General features: G+C 50.1%; 1 protein-coding gene and 1 long non-coding RNA gene across 3 annotated transcripts; one reads left to right on the top strand and one right to left on the bottom strand.

Annotated features, from left to right (window-relative positions):
• Positions 1 to 824: 824 nt before the first annotated feature.
• On the top strand, positions 825 to 8,586 carry LOC138690777 (uncharacterized). The gene is made up of 2 exons (XR_011329565.1): positions 825 to 6,011; positions 6,042 to 8,586. It is a non-coding gene; the product is annotated as an uncharacterized lncRNA (long non-coding RNA).
• Positions 8,587 to 12,723: 4,137 nt separating this feature from the next.
• LOC104321840 (V-set and immunoglobulin domain-containing protein 4) lies at positions 12,724 to 21,829 on the bottom strand. Of its 2 annotated transcripts, XM_069811655.1 has the most exons (8): positions 21,051 to 21,827; positions 18,095 to 18,451; positions 17,137 to 17,418; positions 16,728 to 16,823; positions 15,746 to 15,811; positions 15,242 to 15,355; positions 14,784 to 14,805; positions 12,724 to 13,932 (listed from the first exon to the last, which is right to left on the bottom strand). In XM_069811655.1, exons 1-8 carry the CDS (start codon positions 21,103 to 21,105, stop codon positions 13,728 to 13,730), a joined length of 1,197 nt encoding a protein of 398 aa, XP_069667756.1. In that variant the 5' UTR covers positions 21,106 to 21,827; the 3' UTR covers positions 12,724 to 13,727. The 2 variants fall into 2 exon arrangements, with proteins under 2 accessions (XP_069667756.1, XP_069667757.1); XM_069811656.1 differs by lacking the exons at positions 14,784 to 14,805; positions 15,242 to 15,355 and having other exon boundaries at positions 21,051 to 21,829.
• Between the last annotated feature and the right edge of the window lie 1,251 nt (positions 21,830 to 23,080).

Here is a 23,080-nt window from a genome sequence, read left to right as displayed (position 1 = left end):
CTAGAGAGACTAGGAATGTCTCTCTAAAGTTCATGGTTTTGCTTGAATCAGTTTGTCTTTTGCATCACTTGTTGTCCTGCTAGCTGGAGCACAGACAGATTGTTAGTCTCTGTTTCCACGGCTGCATTACATAGTCTTGCTCCCAGCTGGGTTGGATGAAAATAGCACTAAGAGACGATGGGGTGCATACCTTAGAGCACCTTGTATTGCAGGCAGTCCAGGAGAGGACAGGAGGTGAGAACTTGCTTTGGTTATAACTCTAAACACTGGTGTTTATTTTTCTGTGCGGGTGCTGTGGATGTTGAGCTGCTCCAGAGATAAGGACCTCAGCTGACACTGGCAGGTATGCAGAGGGACTGGCAGTGGCAGGGGCACAGGACCAGTGCTGGCCTTCTGTCAGGCGCTGCGACTGTGAAAGCAAAGCCTGTCTGCCCACGTGAGTGCAGGGGAACAGAGGCACAGAGGCATCGCAGCCCGCATCCGTGTATTCAAAAGGGAGATGAGCCCTGTGGGAGCCTTTTGGAGCAAAACCGCCTGCAGTGGCTGGACAGTCAGCTCTCACCAGCGAGTAGAGCCCTGCTTCCCTGCTCCTTGTGCCGCTGGAGGGGTAAGAGATCCCTCTGGGCAGAGCACAGCCATGAGCCCATCTCCCCAGCCAAAGCCTTTCTGGTGGTCTCTGCCTCCACAGCCCTCCGCCGCAGCCGTCCCCATGGCTCCTCCGGTCCTCTGCAACCGGGGGCACGGGGCCTGACCGCTGCAGGCCGGGTGGCTGTGAGCCGGCCGGACTTGGGACAGCCAGCGCAGCTGCTCGCACAACTTCCCCGGAGACCTGCCCTGTGTTGCCGGCAGCTGGGGTGTGAGGAGGGTGGCCACCGGCTCCGTGCGACCCAGGCCTGCCGAGGTGACACGGTTGCGTGGGATGCAGGCACGAGGTGTTTGCCCTCCCCCAGCCACCTCTCGCCCCGCTCGTGAGCTTTGCGCCCCAGCGGCAGGATGGGGACAGCTGCTTTCACAACCTGGACGTGTTGTCACTCACATCCAGACATTTCCTGTTATCTAACCTCAGCCTTATCTTCCCCATTCGCAGCTTCCTCTTGAAGGAGGAGCAGCCCCTTCAAAAACGAGCTGTGTGCCTGGGCTGTGCCCCCACCGTGCTCCTCCTGTGCGGCCCCCGGTGCCGGCCCTGCGCCGCTGGCCCCGCTCACCTCGGGCCAGGCTGGCTCAGCACGGTAGGTGCCAGGTCCCCATCCTGCCTGGCGGAAGGGGTGGCTGGGGACGGGAGGATAGGTCCTTTAGGGGTGACCTCCCGTTTCTCCTCCAGGAGGTCCCAAAGGACCACGGGGGTCGGGACACCAAAACCTGCATGGTGTCCATGTTCCTGGCAACGCAGAAAGCTGTCCTCCCACCCCACGTTACACCTCGAGCTTTGGGGGGACTAAGCCAGCTTGGGTTTGGACTGCCTCCCCTTGGTGTCGGGAGTGCATCTGCCTGAGCCCGAAGAGCTTTTTGGTATCTTCCTTCAGGGGAAAAGCGGTGGTTTTGGGCCGGGTGTACTCTGGTAAGGGTAGGCTAGTGGATGTGAACGCCACCAGTCCTAGCCAGGGAGCACTGCCCTCCGGATCATGATTCATTGATGAGAATGAATTACAATTAATAGCAATAGTGATGTGTATGTCGCCCTACTTGGTACCGGGATGCGTGTGCTCCCCCCAGCTTGCACGCATGCACATGCTGCAGATGAGTTGCTGGCAGTAGGGAGATTTTGATCTAAATTAGTCATAGATGAGACAGCGCACAAAGAGCAGGGGAAGTTGCGGGATGGAGGAGGGTTTTACCAGGCAGAGACGGTGTCCCAGCTGGGTGCAAGAACGCTCTTCAGCTCCTTTTCTCGCTGTCCCGATGGCTTCAGCACAGTGGACGAAGGTTTACCACGCACCCCTCTTCCCTCCCCTCAGGTGTTGGGGGCGTGAGCAGCCACAGGGGCACAGTCTGGCGCGCTAGGGTGGGGGCCACAGTGCTCAGGTGAGTGCGGGGGCTGTGGGAGGGCATGCGGCCAGAAGCCCCCAGGTAACGGGGGGTTTATCGGGCCCTTCCCGGGTGCTTTCGGGCGAGCCATGAGGCGCCGGTTGCAACGTTTCTGGCTCCCAGCCTTGCGAGCCGTTCCCACAGCTGTCGCCAAAACCCACAACCTCCTCGCCGAAGCGTTTGCCGGCTGTCGGAATGGCACTTTGCGTGCGTGATGGGCTCTGTGCCCCCAGCCATGGGGCAGCTGGGACCGTGGCTGGCACCTTGCCTTTCTGTCCCATAGAGCCAGCCCGGGCCTGGAGTTTGGATCTGGCTTTGCTCCTGGGCGCTCCGGGACGATCTCCCCAGGACTGGGGGCAGCTGTGGGAGCGCCAGCCGCGTGGCTCTGGAGACCCGGGTGAAAGGAGGGCACTCGTGCGGCGGCAGCGGTGTTTTCCTCGCGGCGCGGGGCAGAGGGGAGGCCAGCGTTTGGCTGCCCGCGGCCGTGCGGCCAGTGGTGCCGGGGGAGCCCACCAGCGATGCTGAGGCGCTGGCAGTGGGAGGGCGTGGCGGGGGGGGGTTGAGGTGCGAGGTACGAAACCGTGTGGTTTCTTGTTAGTAGTGGGGCATATTTTTCTGTGAGGGAGAGTGCTGAATTATATTTTCTCACTTTTTGGAACGGATTTGAAGGGGAAGTTGGGACTCGTGGGACAAGGTGGAGCAGAAGTTTATCGGGAAGCAGGGCTAGGTAGGGGGGACATCCAGCTTGAGCTGAGCAAGGAGGGGTTGCTTTTAGTCTTATAACAAAAGCCAGGAAAAAAATCGGCATACACAGGGCTGCGGGGTTGTTGGGGTGACAGGGTAGTACAGATGGTGGCAGTGGGAACATGTGGCTGGTTTTATGCTTCCCACAGTTGCTTGGGGCCAGTCCTCACTGGAGCACTGCAGAGTCTCTGTCACCTAGATCCTCTGCAGAGCTGGGACAGCTGCTGTACTTACCAAATCAGAGTTTCCGGGAGCTTTCTTTAGGACGGGGCAGTTGGTCACCACACTGCCTGGTAAACTGGAGCCCAAAGACAGCTGGGAGCCTGGGATGAGGTGGCAAGGGACGTCCCAGTCACTCTAGAGCCAGAGGGAGAGGGCATCACCTCCTGCCTGATGCCTCCTAGTTCTAATGAGGGCAGAGACAAGGGTGTCACAAAAGGTGTTGCCCTGCGCTGTTGTTGCTGGGGAACAAGTGATTTGTATGCCACTAAGAAGGCTCCCCCTTTGCCCACATGAGTCCTCTTGGAAAGCAGAGCCCTGGCCTCGTCGGCAGTAATAGCATCCTTAGCCTGGGGTTGCTCCCTGCAGCAGAGCAGGCAGCCATGGAGCTGCTTTGGCACCTGCCAGCTAAGGAGCAGGAGTTACTAATTAACTGTCTGCACCATTTGGCCCCTTGCTCTGCTTTTGTATTGTTAACTATCTCATCCAAGTCAGCAGATGTGCTATAGAGAACTATGCTTGGGTGTATGGCCTGGCTTGCCTGTAATGAAGCAAGCCCTTTGGGCTGCAGCTCCGGGCTTTGCTGGAGCCTGCCTGATAGATGAGATTCACTTTACTGAGCCAATATTCCAACGTTTGTCAGACAAATCTCCCAGCAGTGTCAGCTGCCGGGCTGGGAGCACAGGAAGATCCTGTATGGAGCAGGATGGCATCCAGTGGAAGTCTGCCATGAGCAAAGCCTCATTTGAGTTTGACTTTCTTATAACGAAGGCTTCCAGCCCCTAGGAGAAGCATGCCCCAAGGTTACTGACGGCCAGGGGTTCAGCAGACCCTGTTGCCCACAGATCTGTGGGGATGCTTGCTTTCAATCCAGGCTACGGTTTGGGTTTCACTAAGTGGAAAACAGAGATGACCTTGATTCCAGTTCAAATCCTGCATAAGTGCCTGTCTTGAAATGGCTGCAGCCTGCATCTTGGGGTACTGCTACTCCGCATGTCAAAACCACGCAGCCACACTTTTATGCATGCTGTTATTAGGTTTAGAGTCAAGTCTATCCAATAATTTTACTTTCCATTTGTTTTCATCAAGAGGTGCAGAGCAGTCTGACAGCCCTGTAAAAATACCTGAGAGATGAGATGCAGCTTGGAGGGACTTTTTGTGGCTTCGATAAGGGACTGACTGAAGAATGCGGGAAGAACTCTTTCTGTTTTCCCCTCAGAGTATGCAGTTGATTGCTCAGTTGGTTTTATAACACTGAGCTTTTACTTGGAAATACCCACTTCAGCTTGAAAGCAGAAGCTCTGGCAATGACAAATCCATTCAGATCAGATACTATCATTACGGGGTGGGGTAGCGAGCTCCATTCCCATCTGCTGATAGAATTATCTCCACTGTGTAACCTCCTCTTATCTGTTGCTCACAGCAACATTTCGAGTGGCTGTTTTTCCCCTCAGAAAGCCACAATGGGGGATTATTTTAAGCTGCAATTGCAGAAGCAGTGCTAAGCAGTGGTCTCTCTCTTCCTGCCCCCCCCCCCCCCCCCAGGCCAGATCTTCCACTGTTAGAGATCAGCAATGAAGTTGAGGGAGGTCTGGTTACTGATACCTGCTGAAGATCCCACTCAGTCTTTCTTTGTGTGGCCTCCCTGTCACACTTTGATATGGCTGAGAGTCCTTTTGGGGACGACAGGTTCATTTTTCTTTTACCCCTGTGCGGTGTCTAACTCTCACTGAAAATCATTTTTACGCAGAGAGAGCACATCCCTGCTTTATTAACATCAGCAACAACAATGCAAACCATTCAGAGCTTGTTAAAAAAACTTTTACTTTTCATGGTACAGCAGAATTTGATGTGGAAGGAGAGTAATTGGACCAACTGCACTGTCAGAGACTTGAGACAAGGACCCAGGTGTATTTATGACCGGTCTGTTGCTAAAACCCACAGATCAGAGTATTTTGGATTAAGAAATGTTAACTCAGAGCCTTGGCTACATTAAAACTTTTGCACAAGGGTGACAAAATGCTGGGAAGGCCCAGGTCCCTGAACACAGCCTGGCATCCCTCTCCCACAGCTGGTGCCTGGCTGCTTCATATTGCAGTGGTACAAGAGCTTGATAGGGATAACAGAAATCAGTTTTAATTGTGTTTAAACCAGTATGTCTTTTGCTAGGCTGATCTTAAATCAGCTTATTAACACTGTTTTCTAATGCTCACAAAATACACATGCTTCTTTTATCCATTGCAACATGCTCTAGTTTATCTACCATGGTTGAAATCCATTCTGAATTAGGAGCCAGAACAAAGAACTGTTCACTATCTACATCTCACCAAAGGCCTAATGTGGAGGGCAGGGGGAATAAAAGAATTGCAAAGCCTTTGTAGTAACCCAGTCTAGAAACTGATTTTATCTTTAAAGCTGTAGCTGTTCCCTTGCTGTTAAATCTTATTTCACTCTCTGCTGGTTTCGGAGCACGTATAAAGAATATGTATTTGACATTACCATTTTTTTATTTTGTGCTTTTGCATGAAAAATCCTTGCCCTTTCCAGGTATGTTTCTATGTGTGTAATGTTAGATTGGATCCTATGATCATCTGTGTGTAAAAAAAAAAAAAAAAAAAAGTCACAAGTTAGAAATGGAAAAGGGTTAATAAATTGCCCACTGTATGATGCTGTTAATATACTTCATCTGAATTCTACTTTTCTGTCTGTAATGGTCTACCTTCTAAAATGTAATTAACAAACATATCCATTTTAGTTTTTCATTCTGATACTAAAAATAGCACAGCTGCTTTCTCACAAACTAGTGCTGCTGGTCTTGTGAAATTAAAATCAGAGGACTGGGAAGAAATCTAAAAGCACTGTGCTTAAAACACAGCTATGTCTGGACCTGGCCACAGAGAATATGAATGACATTAAAATAGTGTCATGCAGAAGGGGTGTCGTTTAGGAGCCATGATGAATTTTTCTGGGAAAGTTGCATGGTATCAGAATTTCAAATTTCTTTTACACTGAAAATCTGAATGGTCAACGTCTGAGAAGGACACAGAGCACAGTATGACTTAGCAATACCTTCTCTTGTGTATGTTTTGTTGTTTAGTTTTCTTTAAGTGCATTTCTGCATTTAATGCACACTGTTGTTAAAAGAATATGGGAACCAATGGCACCTTTTGGTCTTTGTGCAAAAGAATAGTGTGTGTGTGTGTGGGATACGTTCACCCTTAAAGGCTGGATTATGCCAGCGTATGGGAGTGGAAAGCTCTGTTTATTGCGGGAGAGGCTTTTTCCATCTGCTGGAAATGAAGCAGAAGGGGGTTAGTTTGACAACAGAAGGGAAAGTTTCACTTCATTCCCTAAGAAGTTCATTGTTTCCCTATGTGGAGTTTGGTTTTCATTTAGCGTCACGAACCTTACAGTGATTCTGCCTAACAGTGAGCTTTCTGCTGGCAGGCAGAGATGGGGACTGCAGTTTGCAGGGACAAGAGGCTGCTATGGCTGCCTTTTTTTTTTTTTTTTTTTTTTTTTTTTTTGCAAAGAGCGAACACATACAGCACTGGACTTTGAGCCAGTGCTGGTGGCTGACCTTGTCTCCAACAGAGTCAACGATGAATCCCTACATGTGTGCCCAGGGGCAGAATTGTACCTCTTTTTCAGACAGGCTTGAAGAGGTGCCTCTTCAGATCTTAGGTCTAGGTAAAAAAAAAAATTTATTTTAGCTGTTAGTGGTACAGTAAGAGGTAAAGCCCTGAGCCTATTCCTGCCAATAGAAATTTTGTCTTTGGTATGCTCGCAGCCACCAACCTGTGTTAAACAGAGAGGCCCCATCCCATGTTCTTTGGAATCTGTCAGACCAGTTACAACTGAAATACTCACATATCTAGAATTAGGCTTTTAGCTGAAGTACCTTACAACACAAGGACATTAGGGCGTACATGACTGCTTAAATGCAAAATTACCACAGGGACCCAAATAGAAGGAATTAAATGTGAGAAGCCTGAATAACTTGTTTAAATTTAAGAAGTTAAAAATGAAAGCTGTGAAGTCTGTTAAATTATCACGCCCTTATCTCTGTCCAATGCAAAATTGCTCTGCCTGTAATGTGTTCTGTGGGTCTTTGTCTAGACTTTGTGTGCCTAGAGAGACATCGGTCTTCATGATGTTGTACCCAAATGGCACGGCTAAGGGTTTGCATGGACATTTTGTCAATATTTCAAGCTACCAATGTAGCTGTATAGCTAGGGCAGAAGGTTAGTCTGAAGCTCTCAGCATCATTTTCAGGTCCACAGAGCTTCAGCCTTTGAATTAATATAGTGGACATTTTCCTCAGCAGAAGGCAGTGCCTTGCTTGTGTGGTTCTCTCTCACCCAAAGAAAAGTGTTGGAGAGGGAAATACAGGAGGGATAATGATGTTTTTTGCTAACTGGATAAAGCCTCTGAAATTAACAGCAGCTTCAGCCCTTCTTTTCCCTTTTCATTTGCCCAGGATGATGGCACCCCAGCGAAGACATCTGCAACCCCCACTGAGAGCTGCAGTGCAGCACTGCGTGTATTTGACAAGCTGAGTTCGACACTCAGTGTGCAGAGTGTCAGTTTGTCAAATACCCCAAGTGAGGCATTTGCTGAGCAACGCGGCGGCACACCGAGGGGACCGGTTCCTTCCTCCCACTCGGGCAGGGGCCTTCCTGTCCGTATTCCGGTCCTCTCCAAAAACCCAGCAAGGTATTGAACAACACATCCCATCGTTACTGAACACTTGACTCCGATCCTGTGCTGTCAGACTTCCCTTCCACCCCAATTTTGGAAGTCCCTATCACGGTAGTTCTCCTAATGGCAAATCTGTACAGAAGTGGTGCTGGCACAGTTTCTGGGCATTGTAAAGGCAGAGAATTGGGCCCTGGCTCCTTATTCTTTGCAGCCAAAGACAATGCTGTTCTCTTCCACAGCATTAACTAGCCAGCTGTTAATCAATAATCTTGCTCAGTTAACAGGGATTCTGGCAACTGTAATCACAACATCATGGGTAAGGGCAGCATTATCCATAATACAGAATCTTTTCTTTGGACATGTAGGAATCTTTTTTTTAATTTGAAGTTGGAGGACAAACTAATAAGGCTGCTGATAACTTCCCTCTATCCCATTAGCCAGTGAAAAATGCATGTTTGCTCAATCTGTTTTTGAATTAGGCCATGGAGTCCATCGCTTCTCCTTGAAGCCTTGTTGTTTGGAGAAGACTCCTTGTTTTGGGATAGTTATTCCTAGTCAGCACTTGCAGCAAGGTTGCTTATTGCTTTTCTTGCCATTCTGCTATTTAGTTAAAGTAATTCCCTCTAAATCATCCCACTTGAAGATCTAATGATTGGTAAGCATTTTTAGTCACTGACTTGTAGCACATCAGATCTGCAACTTGAGGTATCTCAGGGTGGGGGGAATGACAGAGGGAGAGTGCCCAACCCAGTTTGACAAATCAAACTCTCTGAAAGCATTTAGCATTGAAAACTCAGAAACTAAGAAAAAATCCCAAGACCCTCCTGACTTGTTTTAGGACAGTACCACCAGCAAATTTTGCAATGTTTGACAATATTGATAAACTTTAATACTAAGCTTTTGGGCTTTTTGTTGCAACTATTTCTTGCTAAATATTTTGAAGAAGCTGGAGTTTGTACAAAGCTGGGACTAATGAATGTATAACATTGCCTAAGCAAATTGTGTTCTGCTTTTTGAATAGGTCCTATCAGTAGGGCTTACTGTGCACTTCTGGCCAAACACGGTCTTACTTGTTATGACTCATACTCCTGTGGTCTCTCTCATGCACCTACTTATGACTCACAGACATCACCCTGATCTTTATCACTGAGGTCAGCTTCAAAAGAGAACAAAGCCTATTATTTCAGGGTTTGTTTTGTCCCCAGTGGATCCTAAATGTAGCAGGCAGCTGTGTCAACCCCAGCCCTTTCTGCCATGACAGGCCTCAAGGTTTCAACAGACCTAAACTCTTCTGCACCACAACTAGCACCACAGTGCTGGTTTATGCTCTTCATCATTGTTTTCTCATGCATTTCCAGTTCTTGCTTTCAGTAGTTTGCCCCTCTGCTTTTTAGATAACTCCACACCCCCTGTTCCTTTGAGATGGCTTGGGGGAAGGGGAAGAAAATTAACCCCTTCCTCTCTTGCAAGCAGAAATTTCAAATTATGGTGGGACAAATTTCTCTGAGACTTCCTCCCCCTACTCCCTGCTGAGAACAGCAGGTTCAGAAGGGCTCTGAAGGCCAGGGCAAGCCTGGCAAGTGTAAAAGCCAACAGGTCCCTTCCGTTATATGTGCACTTCAGTTGCTCTGAAGCAAGGGGAGCTGCAAGTCTCATGACATTGTGCTGGACACTAGAAATAGCATGTTTTTTGGAGGCAGTGTAGTTTCAGAGCGGAAGCTGAGGTTTCCCTTCTGTGCTGGAGCAGAGCTGGCACTCGGCAGATGAGTCACATCACTGGGTGAGTGACCAGCGCAAGGAAAGGAGAAGTTCTCTCGTTTGGCAGTGATACAACAAAGCAAAGCCCTCTGTGACTGTCAGAAGAAAGATGTTCTGTTTCCAACAGGTTTTACTACAAACATGCCAAAAATATAAATAAAAAAATAATTGCACACTTGCTGCATAGGGAGAAACAACCTCAGCACTAGAGAGATGCTTTTGTGTTTCCACTGTTCTGCTGCTTATGATCAAAGCCGTTTTGCTGCCCGAACTAGAGGCAGTGCCAACGTGGGGTACATAGCATCTGCTCCAACTGGGACATCTGCTACCCCTGTCTTAACTCCTGTTGCCTTCTTCCTCTGCAGCTTCTCCCAGGCTTCAGGTCTTCTGAGGAAGTTGCCCAGATGTCCTCAGAGCAGACCAGCGCTGGGAGGAATTGAAAGTTGGAAAAATCATGGTGTTACATAGTCAGGGAACTTGGAGCTGAGAGCTTATAATGGCAGCAAATCTTGCATAAAACATTAGGCTAATTGAAAATGAAGGAAGATGGTACTTGGGGGGGGGGGAGTGCCATGCCTTGTGTTTTGGGCCTGGATGTGCTGATGTGAGGCTGGGGAAGCTGAGAAGTTTTCAGTTCCCTTCCCACACAGCATCGACCTTGCACCACACACTTCTGCCCAGCATGAGGATGGTTGCAGCTCCCTGTTCCCCTCATTTCTTTTGTTTTGCACCACCTCTGAGATCACTGACACCAGCGGCTGCTGCTCCAGCCCCGTGTCTCCAAGGCCAGCTTCTGGGAGGGTATGCACTAGCCACAGCAAATGCACTGCTGTGTGGGGTGGATTACCTTGCCCCAGGTGCAAAGCAGGAGAGACCCTCACACACACTTCTAATGGTCCCTGCGCTTCTTGCCCTTGGTCAGGGCACAGCTCCCCTCCTCTCCAGCTGGGACAGGGGAGCTGGCCAGGTCTGGGAGCTAAGACACCAGTGCTTGGAGTGGGGCCTAGGACTGCCATCGTCCCTGCAAGGACAGGCAGGCACTGCTGGCTGCAGCCTGCCTCCCCTGGGAAGCGCAGCAGCCTGATGCTGCAGCACAATCATCCCTATGCATCCATTGCTGTGTTTATGAAACCTTCATAGTACAGGCAGGAGACATTCCTCTCTGATCTTGCCTGATAATCACCTGACATCCCGAAGAAGCGTCATTGTAATTCAGAGCACTAAAGGCAAAAGTGAGGCTCTTCTTCCCAGTGCTCAGGCCATAAAAAGCTACGTGAACCTGCTGTTAGGCTGCTGACCTGGGAAGGGAAGATCCATGGCAGCTGAGACAAAAGCCATATGGGTCCAAGTCAGTGGAGGCTGGTACTGATTTAATAAAAGCCAATAACTCTTCCTAAAAATTTGCTTTGCTAAAGCCAGGTGGCATCCCCCCTCCCTGCCCTGGGTCTGCCTGCCAAGCCTGTAGGACAGAGGGACGCTGGCTGTAGGTCTCCGACAGACAGAGAGGGCAGAGCATGGCAGCAGCACCCCGGCACATGTAAGATGCAAGTGATTAATACTGAGGAAGCAAACTAGGCTGTTGCATAACAGAGCGTATTGCAGGAAATGCAGGCACAGCTAAGTATGCAGCCTTGCTGCTTTTGTAAAAAGGAACTTTTCTTCTGTTTCATTTTTGCCAGGGATCTAGGAATGCCCTGGGGTGGGTTTAAGCAGCGGTGACAGATGGCATACTCCACAGCAAAGCCTGCACCCCATTAGCAAGGGGCTCACAGTCTGGGGGCTCCTCATCAGGACTGCACAAAATCCAGGGTTAGTGAAAGTGATGGGGTTTGCATTACAGACAGTACAGTTCAGCCCTCCTGCTTGAGATGAAGATCTTAGAAATGCGAAGTATGGCCTTGTAGCTCAGGACCCACTTGGCAAAAAAGGAGAAGCCAAAATGCACGTTCCAAGAAGTCTTAAACCTAATGTAGGGCATGCAGGCTGCTTATTTTTAAGCTGATCTCATGATTTTTAGAGCAGTCAGCAACAGAAGTACCGCTGATCTAGAAGACACATGGGCTAAACAGCTCCAAAGCCTGCAAGCATCAGAAGAGGAGGAAGATAATGGCCCCCCCCCTCCAATTTCTTCAGCATACATCTGCAGTGCTTTGTCACTTCTCCTGCCTTACAGAGGGCTCCTTCAGCTTCAGGCACCCTCTTTCAGAGTCGGTGTCTCGCTCTAAGCCCTGACATGCTTCAGTTGAGCAGAGCTATTTCTTTCCCCACAGGACCTCCAGTGCCACTAATGGACCTGGACCCCATCTCTCACCCCCCTGTTCACAAAGCATCCCCCATTGCTCCTGGAGGATTAGCCTCCTCCTCCTCTCTGAGGCTGCAACGGCGGCATGCCCAGCTGTCACCCAGGTTGGCCATGGAGCTATTTTCCACTTGGAAGGGAATATTTGATTTGAGTCTCTGAGAGCCAATATATAGGGAGTTGCAGAACTTTTTTTTTTTTTTTAAAATAACTAACTGCTTTTTAGAGCAAACCAATGTGTTAAGCAATGGCATGAAATTAAAGAAGTCAAGGATTTTTAACTCCTGAGCTAAATCACATGCAAGTTTGTAACATCATTTAGATGACCTCTCTTTCCAGGCTCTTGAGCATTATTTAGCCTTCTGCTGGCAGTGACAGAAGACTCAGTAATAAGCATCCCCAGAGTCCTTCTAACCTCTGTCAGTGATTTAGTAGCACAACACTTTACACCCTGCTGTGAGTGATAAATTCCTAAAAAACCCCTAGAACTAGATGAAGCATCTGGAGGAAAGGTGCTAACGGCAAACCTTCTGCCCTAAATATGCCCAGCTCAAGCACTGATGCTGCTAACCAGCTCACTAAAATGAGAGTTTTCCCATTGACTCCAGGCCTCAGCCTGATGTCATCAGTGTTCGGAGCACTGTGTCTTACCGGGCTCTCACTGCAGTAGTAGGTGGCTGCAGGTTTGTGACTTTGCACACTATGACCCTAACAACTAGCTTTGGGGGCTCTGGTGACGTGTAGTCATGTGAGGAGTCTGGGGTGGGCTGACTTGATGCCCCCCGCCCCCTTGTCTCCTCTTTAAAAGGGAAACCCAAGTCAACCTTCCAAGTCAACCTGTGGCCACGACTGTACCCCTGCCTGTTCTGCAGAATTAAATCGGAAGACTGAGAAAAAGCATACATTTGCAAGCAACAGAAGAATGACAGTGCTGGATGGTGAAGTACCAAGGAGGTCAGAATCCATATGCAACAAAATCCTTTGAAGCCTTTTGTATTTTCCCTGGGAAAGAAAATACATTGCACTAATAAAGCACTTTTCAAGGCATTTTACAAACATGACCACTCACAGCATCTCTGTGACATAGGTCAGCATTAATATCTCTTTTGTAATCAAACAGATTGACTGGTGTCCCACAGAGTGAATGAGTGTCAGTCTGTAGCATCCAGGGAGGCTCCTTGCTCAATCATTATTTCAAATGACTCAAATGTCTATTTTGTTACACCTCTGGCCCCTACCCTGTAAAAATAAAATGCTAGCATTTCCTTCAACACCAGTTCTGCTTTTCCAGGAGAAAACCAGACGGTGGCAGTTAGGAGGCTCAACACCTACAGGGCCATTCCTTCTTCCTCTAAGCAATGAGCTCCAGTCTGATAGCAAAAATGACATTCCTGGGACATCCCCCCCCCCCTCCCCCCCCCCCCCCCCCCCCCCCCCCCCGCTTTGTGGTCCCTTTGCCATGCTCTAACAAAAAAGACTCAAGGACAAGCAGGATGTACAAGCAGTATTTGTTGAGCTGTAAAAGCCAGAGGATGCCCATTTCCAGCACAATCAATCCCTGGCTCCTCGCAGTCTGGTATGTCCTAACAGGGGAGCATGCACGTGCTAGTACACCTTGCCATTGTTATAGGCTAGCAGCATTGCACCCAGCTACACCTTGATTTGCACGCTAAAGGTATTTGTGTTTCCACTCCTTCAGATCCTCTCTTCCTCACTTTGGTCCTTCAGGCTGCTCAGAAATTATTTGCTCTATAAAAGTAGGTAGATGACCACTTGGCTGAGAGTTTCTGCACCAATGGGCAGGGCCTCATTTGCCAAAGCCCGAGAAGGTCATGCAGTTCCTCTGCATTAAAGAAAGCAGTGAGGCTGGTATATTTATCAGAGCAGAAGGCAGACAGGAAGAAGAGTTTCCTCTGGTAAAGTTTACCATCCAATATCTGCAGCTCTGCATGGCTGCTCATGTGGAAAAGCTGGTACTCTACTAAATGCTTTCATATTCTGATTCCATTGCATTCACCAGGTTCTCATACTCAGGATTTTTCCTGATGCATATGCTGTCATGGCCGTTGTCTTTCATGGTGAAAGTGTCATTGGATGTTTCAGTCTTAGAATTTGTCTCCTTGTGTAGGTGCTTAACAGGGACTTCCACATCAGTCCCCGGTCTCGTGACATCTGCAGTGCTATGGCTGAAACAAGAGAGACACTATTGAGAAGAATGACTAAATCAGAAGTCATTTGATTTACATCTTAGTCAAAGACAAAATGTACCACATATAATCTGTGGAACAGCAAAATTTATATTAATCTAGTGAGGGCCTGGGAGGCTCTGAAAGACACTAGAAAGTAACATTAAAAGAATTGCACACACAAAAAGAAGCAATAAACAGTTAACATTGGTACCATAAACTCTCATGGCATTAGCATATTATACTCAGAGGAGTTACCAGCAGACAGTCTAGCCTTTAGAAAGTAACTACCAGTAATAATTGGGAAAAATGGCAATGTGTGAAGCTACAGATGGCTAAGGTATGTCTCTGAATAGGAAAGCAGTATGACAGGATTAAAGGTTGAGATTAGGACAGGGCAGAAGATGTGTTTGTACAATTGTAAGCAAATAGGAATTGCACAAAATAATACTTGGATAAGCACTGGGATGTGTTTCTTAAAAAGAAAGACATGTATAGAAGGAATTTATCTCTAGAGAAGAGCTGGGAATTCCTGTCCTTTGCCTTGTGAAATAATGGTGGGAATTTACTACAGAGAGCAGTTTTCCCACGGCACCTGCAAGGCAGAGTGAAGGACCCAGAATATCTTTCTCTCATTCTAACATATTAAAGAACAGACTCTTGCTACCTCCCTCCCGCACCAAAATGTTAATGTCCTCATGCTGCTAAGTAAAAGGGCTGTCAAGGTATTCAGGTCCTCCCCCTGCCAAGTCAAAGAAATCTTTGGCTTTTCACTGAGCAAAGAGGCTTTTTGGAAACAGACATCAGCCCTCAAAGTCTTCTTAACGTCCCAGGTGAAAAACTGTACTCACAAAGTGACTTCATAGAGAGGTTCTGGGAAAAAAAAAGAGGAATCGAAGATGTGCATCGACATGTTTTATGTCTCACAGAAAAAAAACCCCAGCTATTTCTAGGTATTCCCACCTTCCGGAATCACCCTCCCAGCCTGCCTCTCCCCACAAGTGACCGGCTGGGGCCGACGGGGCCGGGGATGGGGACGTCGGGGCCGGGGATGGAGCTGCGGGGAGGGCCGCCCCGTCCGTCCGTCCGTCCGTCCGTCCGTCCGTCCGTCCGTCCGTCCGTCCGTCCGTCCGTCCGTCCTGCCCCGCCCCGCCCCGCCCCGCCCCGCCCCGCCCCGCCCCTCGGACCCGCTCCTCCCGCCCGCGACCCGCCTTTCTCGCCACCGCCCCGCCCCCGCGACCCCGCCCCTCCCTCCCGCGACCTGCCTTTCTCGCCACCGCCCCGCCCCCGGCCCCGCCCCGCCGCTCACCGTCCCGGTTCCGCCGCCGGCGCAGCAGCGCGGCCGGGAGCGCCACGAGCGCGGCCCCGCCCAGCGCGGCCGCCAGCGCGTAGAGGGATGAGGGCAGCGCGGCGGGCGGGGGACCTGCGGGCGGCGGAGAAAGCGCCGTGAGGGCGGCGGAGGCAGAGGCCCGCCGAGCCGCCCCCCCGGCCGCCCTTGGCGGAGCCCCGGGCGGGGAGGGGCGCTCGGTACCCGCGGGGAACCGGCAACTGCGGCCAAACCCCGGAGAAACCGCGCAGGCCGGGGCTGCGGTCAGCGGCGGCGCGCCCGGACCCTTTCGGGCAGAAGGGCAAAGCGAACGGCGGGCAGTCGTTGCGCGCCCGGGGGCGGGGGGGGTGAGCACGGCGGCTCCCGCCGGGGGAACCCCCGGTGTTTGACAGCCCCGGGGTTCGTTCCCGGCGGCGGCCGGGTTCGGCCCTTCGGTCTGCGGGAGGCGTTCGCCAGCCTGGCCCTCGGCAGCACGGGTCCCCTCACCTGTGGCAACGGGCGGCCCCTCCGAAACGGCATCCCTCCCGGCGGCCTGCTTCGCGGCGGGCGCATCTGCCAAAGCGTGAGGGTGAATGCGTCGTAACGCTCCCCGGGGCTGCCCTGCGGCCTCGGCAGAGCCGGGTTTGCTCCGCCAAACAGCAGCGGGGCAGGCAGCGGTCTCCCGGCTGCCCAGCGCTGGGGGTCACCGGCACAGCAATCCTGGGCCGGAGGCGACCGCTGCCCTGAAGCTGCCTGCCCTGGTTTGACGAGTGATGCCGTGAAAAGCCAGGCTCAGGCTTCACGAGCATGCCGCTTTGATTCTCTTGGGTCTGAGGTGGACGGGAAGAAAACACCCACTGGACCTCCTCTCGGGGTGACGGGCCAGATTTTTACCCCCGACGTGTCATCCTGTGCGCCTTCTGCAGGCAGCCTGTGGCACCCCCGTCCCCCCCTCCCTGGCCGTTGCCCCTGGGGCTCCCCGGCAGCCCTGGCCGACAAGTCACGTCTCTGTGCACCAGCACTTGTGGCTGGCTACACCATGGCCAGGGAATGCTTTGGCTTTGTCTTGCTGGGACTCATCTGGGTTTCCACAGGATTTTCTCGCTTCATCTCTCCTACGGTGACTCCCTGGCTGGTCTGGGGGGGGGTTGCCATCGGCAGCTGCACCTTAAGGTTCCCTGACACATGGAGCCCCAAGCTAGGCTTCTTGCCCCAGGTGACCTCCCCCTGAAGCTGTGCAACCCCCAGGTTTCCCAGGCTGTGGCACCTCTAGCACTGGCTCTGCTGCCGTCCCTGGGGGGGGGCTCTGACCAGGTACCCACAGCTGAGCACCTGCAGCCCGGGGATGGGGTGGACTCTTTCTATCCCACCTGCAAAGAGGATCTGCAGCCCAAAAGGAATGTCAAGTGGATTTGTCTTGCTCACCTTCTGTGTCACTCACAGAGTGCCAGGGTTTTGCAGCCCTTCCCCTGCAGCCCAGGTCACTTACCCGTGAGCACTCGCTGGGGCGCACCGCCTTGGGAGGTGAATGGGGGTCTGGTGTGCCTGCTGGTCCCCGGGCTGGGCTGCTGTGTGACTGGGGACTCTGTGGGAAAGACTGGTCATGAGGCCGTTTCCCCCACTCCCTGTCTGCAGTACAAGCCAGGTAAGAGCAAGAAGTGCCAAGGGCAGGAGCCAGCCTCCTATCATGCACAGTCCTGGGCCCAGAGGGATGCAGGGGACATTTTCCTGACCCCTTCTGAAGTAGAGAGGATGCCAGCCCCTGTCGTTTCCTCTCTAGGTAGGAATCAAAACGCAGTTCATATTTGGTGTTATGTGTCTGATCCTGCTATGAAAGAGAAAACTGCCTGCCTCACTCCTGTGCAACAGAGATGAGGAGCTCTAGGCTGCGGACTCACCTCTCACCATCAGCTGAACGGCATCACTCTGCTGCGCAGCCCTGGCCCCAACCCTGTTTTCGGCCTCACAGTAGTACTTCCCGGTGTCGGAGGGCTGCAGGCTGTCCCACGCCAGCTCAGCCTGGCTGCTCAGGAGCAGGGCTTTCCCTCCTGGGACGCTCCTGAACCAGCGGTAGCTGATGGGGAGAGACCCGTTGGCCACACAGGTCAGGCTGGCCCTGGCTCCTGCCGGGAAAGTCAGCCCCGGCTCGCTGGCCCTGATGATGGGCTTGGTCGCTGCAACTGGAAGACAAAGCAGATGGGGCCCAGGTCACGCTGGCCCTGGTTGCAGTGGGGAAGGTTCCTCCCCCCCTGCCATGGCAGTTCTTGCTCTGGCTTTCAGTGCTTTCCCAGGAGGAAGAGGGGCACCGCTCTCACGTCACCTCTCTGCACAGGTTAAGCTCAGTTCACCCATGCCTAAAGCCAGGTTTACACCAGCTATGCCACTGTTGCTGCTGCCGATCATGCAAGTCCTGCTCTGTTGAGTGGGTGCCCCCCTTACAGAAAGACAGTTCTTTCTAGCACACACTGAGGACGATTGGGAAGGGGAGAAGGCAAATTTGGCTAGTATAACACCCACTTGCTGTCCCACTTGCTACAAGAACCAGAGATGCTGGCTACCTGCACAAAACCAAAACCAGATGTAGATGTTATCTCAAGCACCACAGGTTCAAGTGGCCCATGAGCAGATCCAGATTAGGGTGCGCACTAACTGATCACCCTTCCCCAGTCCATCCCTACACCTCCATGAGTGGAGAAGAAGGGCTAACACAGCAAGGGACGAGGATGCCTCAACACCCAGCCTGGATGTGGGTAGGCAGTATGGTGTGAAATAGTATTCCCACAAGCTGCTGCTTCTCCGGCATGCTCTGTGGATTAGACTGGCTACACAAGAGCAGGGCTTTATTGCTGGATTTACCTTTGACAACTTTAACTGTAGTGGTCACCTCCTTTGTTATCAAGCTGTTATTTTTGGACCTCCAGATGACTTGACAGGTATAGTGTCCACTGTCGGGGATTTCAAGGTTCTCGATTAGGAGTGAGGCGTCCCCTGGGCTGTGCTTTGGGACGCTGACCCGGTCTCGGAACTGAGACAACAAGACATGGTCACCAGAATCGTCCCTCCGAAAGATGGTAGAGGTGCCATAGTCTCGCTCCATGCTCCAGATGAGCGTTTGCTGTGTGAAACCCTCTGAGGGCATGTAGGTACACGGTAAACTGGTGGATCTCATCCATGTGCCCTTGATCTCTTGGACACCAGACAGATCCAGGAGGGCTGCAGGGAACAACAGATGAAAGGAAGAAATAAGAACACAGCAGACAAGGAGAACATCCTTAGCATAGATGGGAATCATTAGGAGATGGAAGCCAGCATGCGGCCACATCTTAGATGTGCTGTAGACCACAGCCAGCTAAACCAGGGCCTGTCCCCACCTCACTGAGCATAGGGAAGTGAACAGTTGCTTCAACCTCATGGCTATTTTTATTGTTTCTCTCTGGACACTTGCCTGTTCTCAATTCCTTCTCAGTACAAAGAGGCACAAATCCTGCTCCTGGTGGCAGCATCACAGCTACAGTCTTCACAAGACCTTAAGGAGCATCTCTTATTCCTGCTCTCTAGCCCCAGCCTTTACATCCTACTGCTGCTTGGCTTTCTGCTTACACTTGCACATGATGAGTCAAACAGCAACGGCCTCCCCCCACTGACATGGGATGCTCTGACAACATGACCTGCAGTGTTGACTTCTACATTCTACATGGGAGGAAGGATGAACAAAGCGAGTTTACTGCTTCACTGCAATTAACAATGAATGCAACATGCTTGCATTCATTAACATCACTACTTTTTTATGCAACTTCCCTGGTGCTCACAGGACCCAGCAGTAGCTGTGTGAGCAGAAGCACTTCTCTTTGCAACAGCCTGTGTCAGAGGTAACAGGAGGTGCCAGCTGGGGGAAGGCAAGTATCTGTGGATCTGTGTCCATGAGGACAGCCAAGGGGACTGCTGGGACTGAGCATAGTGGAAGCTTGTTTCTGAAATGGAGCTTTGGTTTTCCTTTATCAGATGACTTTGAGAGGGCAGACACAGCTCCATTCTTCAAATCTCACATCCCACTCAAACACAGCTCCTTGATGTATAAGCTTTTAAAGGTTTTCCATTTATTCCTCTTTTCACAGACTCCCACCAAGAAAAACTAAGAGGGGCGAAAGCTATTTAGAAAACTGCTCAGAAATACACCTAAGGCATTTGGTGCGCTCAAGTTCAAGTATGTTTGCTATCCATTGTATTCATCTGGACACAATTTTGTTTAAACATCTCTCCTGTATTGTTTTGCATTGCTGTGTGCCATGAAATAGCTGCCAGTTTCCACTGGTTGCCTGCGGAGCAGCTGCACTCTGTATATGACCAATTTCAACATTAGCAGGGAGGCCTTCAAAGGAGGGCTGCTTGGAAGGAATAGGAGAAACTCAGCATTTTTTAAAGAAATATTTCCTCCCAGTGACACTTCTTAAACTGGGATGTAGTCTTCCAGAAAAACAATGTGAATTCTCCCAACAGAGAGAAATAGAGCTGGACCAGGCAAAAACCTGAAGGGCTATGTTAGAGATGAGAAGACTGATCAGAGGGATTTGTATTATCTATAATGCATGCTAATGGAAAAAAAGTTGGACTATCATATTCTGGCCCATTTGCTAAAACAGCTGAGCATCTTCCTTCCTAGCCTGCCAGCACCAGCTGTCCTGGTGGCATGGAAGCACCATGCAGGCAGGAGCCTTTAGAGATCTGCTCTGAAGTACTGGACCTGGAACAGCAACAGCGGACCAAATGCAATCTTTTTGCTTTAGCCTTAGAGGACTTCAGATCTGACCTAGATTTCTTGGATCATACCTGCTTCAACCAGATAAGCACCTTGCCAAGCACTCAAGTGGGCACAGGAGAAGAGGGGGTGGACTTTGTGGTACCCGGCTCATTCTCACAATCTGCCCACTGAGACCACAGCTCCTCTGGGAAGTGCCTCTTGTAAGTAGCAAATTACCTGAATTTAGCTGGATTTGGCTGTACCCATACCCTCTTACCCCACTCCCCCTTTCCCTTCCTCCCCAGAAAGGCACTGGTTATGTTCAGCTGCATTAACTCACAAGAAGTCGCTTGAGAGACAGATCCCATAAATCTGCAAAGCTGTTTTTTTATGATGAAATGGGGGACATATAGTTCAACCCATTTTTCTAAATGTCAGGAGCAATTCTGTGCTTCTGTATGCAACTTGTTAAAGCACCTTTTTCCTGTCTCCCCAAACTTTCCTCTGCCAGTGCCAGTGTTGTATGTGCCCTGGGAGGGGCCATATGCCTCATGGGCATATGAATCAAAGCAAAGATTCCAGTGTCACCTCTCCTAATGCACCTAGAGAGTCAGCAGATCAGGAGAGACCAAGTGGAATCATGTGTGTGCCTGCACTTAGTCTCACAATTACAGCTCCTCTTCTTCCCAGGACCACGCTAGCAGACAACAGTGATGCACTATTAAACTCTAGAAGAATGCATATTCCAGCTTCACAAAGGCTGTTTTGGAAGCTAACTCACCAGAGCAGGTCCCCTCCAAGGGGCCTGAACAATCCTGTTTTGTTCTTGCTTTTGGGCATAGGAGCTGACCTTTTGCCCAATACTGGCCCGTTTGCACCAGTCTTAAAAGCACCTTGTTGTTTCTGCTACCAAAAGAGACTCTTGTGAATTCTCAGGCTCTTTTTTTCATAGAAGAAACTAAAGACTTTCCATGCTTGACAATTTTTAAAAATTAAGACACTATAATTCAAAAGATTTTCCCTACCCTCTTAGTACTCTGATTTTTGTTCTTAAACATTGAAGTGTTTACTCACCGTTGCAGCTGATGAAAGGCATCACAAACACCACTATCCGCACAACTTCTCCCATTCTCCCAGAACTGCAGGTCCGTCCTCCTTTCCCTGCACTTTGTGAGAGCCCCCTGCGCTCCTGGGACCAGAATGCAAGTGAAGGACACTTCCCTTTCTTCTGTCCTTTGTCATCTAGGATCCTCTTTCTGAAGTATCACGAGTCCATTTCACTGCTGACTTAGGTGGAGAGTAAAGGATGGACAAAGACTATATGGATCTTCCCAGTGCCATTTCATATTCCCCTGTGCCCACCCATTTCTCTTACCATTGTCTTGACTTTTCTGACTAGTGCTCTTCTTTATTATTCTTCATAATTGTGTGTTTCTCTTTTTTCTTTCTTTTTTTTCCTTTCTTCCACATTTGCATTCACTTCACAGTGAAAGAGCTTTATGATTACTACACAGTCAAGCACTCGGTAGCAAGGGAAAGCAAACTTGAGGAGCTTGTGAAGCATGAATTCAGTTCCCTCTGACTTGTGTATGTGATGATATTGCTCAGCAGAGTGCTCAGCATCTCTCTCCATCATACATGAGGGCTCAAAATGGGGCATCCAGAAAAGGAAAAGCACAGGTCTGAGTGCACTGACTCACCTAACACCAGGCAGGAGCATGAGGCAGAGACCAACTTGTTGATGCTCAATTCCATTTCCTTAGTGTCTTCTTCTGCTGATGGTACTCAGCTCTTCCACCATGCGCATGTACCAACTTCTACAGCAACACACTGTCTGAGAGCAACCCTGTTCACCTTCTGAGTAGATCAGTCTGTGACCTGAGTGAGGAAGAAAACCAGCCCTAGTTCCTTTGCCAAAGACTCTGAGCCTTTTAGACCAGAAAACTCAGGATGCCACTTCTACTGCTTTCTTCTGTTTTAACAGAAAATGTGTAGAGAATAAGTATTAAAAAACCCAACATCCTGCTCTTTACTATGATAGGAATTTCCCTGCAGAAGCTCCATTTTCTACCACCTGCCCAGAATCTGTGCCCTATTGCGGTGCAGCTACAGATGTAGTTATACCAACGAGGGCCATGGAGAAGATGCATGAGGAAACAAAAGGTTACCAAGCTAGAGTCAGCCACATTTAATGTTACACAAGCTTTTACCATCTACCGGTGATCAGATGGTCACTGCCTGGTACTCTCATTTTCACAGCATCACAGACTATCTTGGTACACATTTCTGCTGCAATAGTCCAAGCTCATGGGCAAAAGTCATCATGTTTCATACCACGCAAGCACATGCAGTGTTTTCTAAGGAGGTGACTTACTTATGGCTGATGGCAGAGGGACTTTAATCCAGGAGACATTCTGGGTATGCTCTGTAGGGGTACCTTTAAAAGTACATTCAGTTATCAATAGGTGTTATGCACAGGATTAGTATGTGCCTGCTCATTATTACCAAAAGGAGGAGGAATTACAGAAGATAAGAAACATGCATAAAAGCAAATCTACTGACCTAGTGAATTCTGTTATAGGCTTTTAATCAGTCACTAAAGCAACTTTTTGGCATTTATTCCATAGACATGCCTTAGCATACAGTTTTAACAACTGCACCAGGAGAATAGTATCTTTGAGCAGGAGGCAGATGTGTCTGAAATACAGGGACCCATTTTCTTTTGGAGCTGGGAGGGAAAGGTAATTGGTGTACTTTTGCCACAGCTATGTCCTGTCACGACAGATACCTGTTTGCTTTAGCTGACGTGTTTATATTGCAGCTGAGCTCAGACTGTTCTCTGGACGTGGTGCCATTCGTCAATGATGGCTTGTTCCCTGTCTGCACAGGACAATGAAAACAAAGTCAGTAAACTCATGGGAACTGTGCAGGTCTCGTTTCAGTCTTTGGGTGGAGGCACGTCCACACTTGGATTGCTTGCTGAATGCGGTTTCAATGAGCTCTGCTTATTGCTGCAGTAATACTCGCCTGTGGCAAGCATGGTCAGCCTGGAGCAAAAAGCTGAACGTGGTGTGGCAAGACCTGGTGCAACAAATTCATACGAG

The sequence above is a fragment of the Haliaeetus albicilla genome, chromosome 23 (assembly GCF_947461875.1).
Source record: "Haliaeetus albicilla chromosome 23, bHalAlb1.1, whole genome shotgun sequence".
NCBI lineage: Eukaryota > Metazoa > Chordata > Aves > Accipitriformes > Accipitridae > Haliaeetus > Haliaeetus albicilla.
The sequence above is the reverse complement of the archived record's forward strand: the minus strand, read 5'-3'. Positions and strand labels throughout refer to the sequence as shown.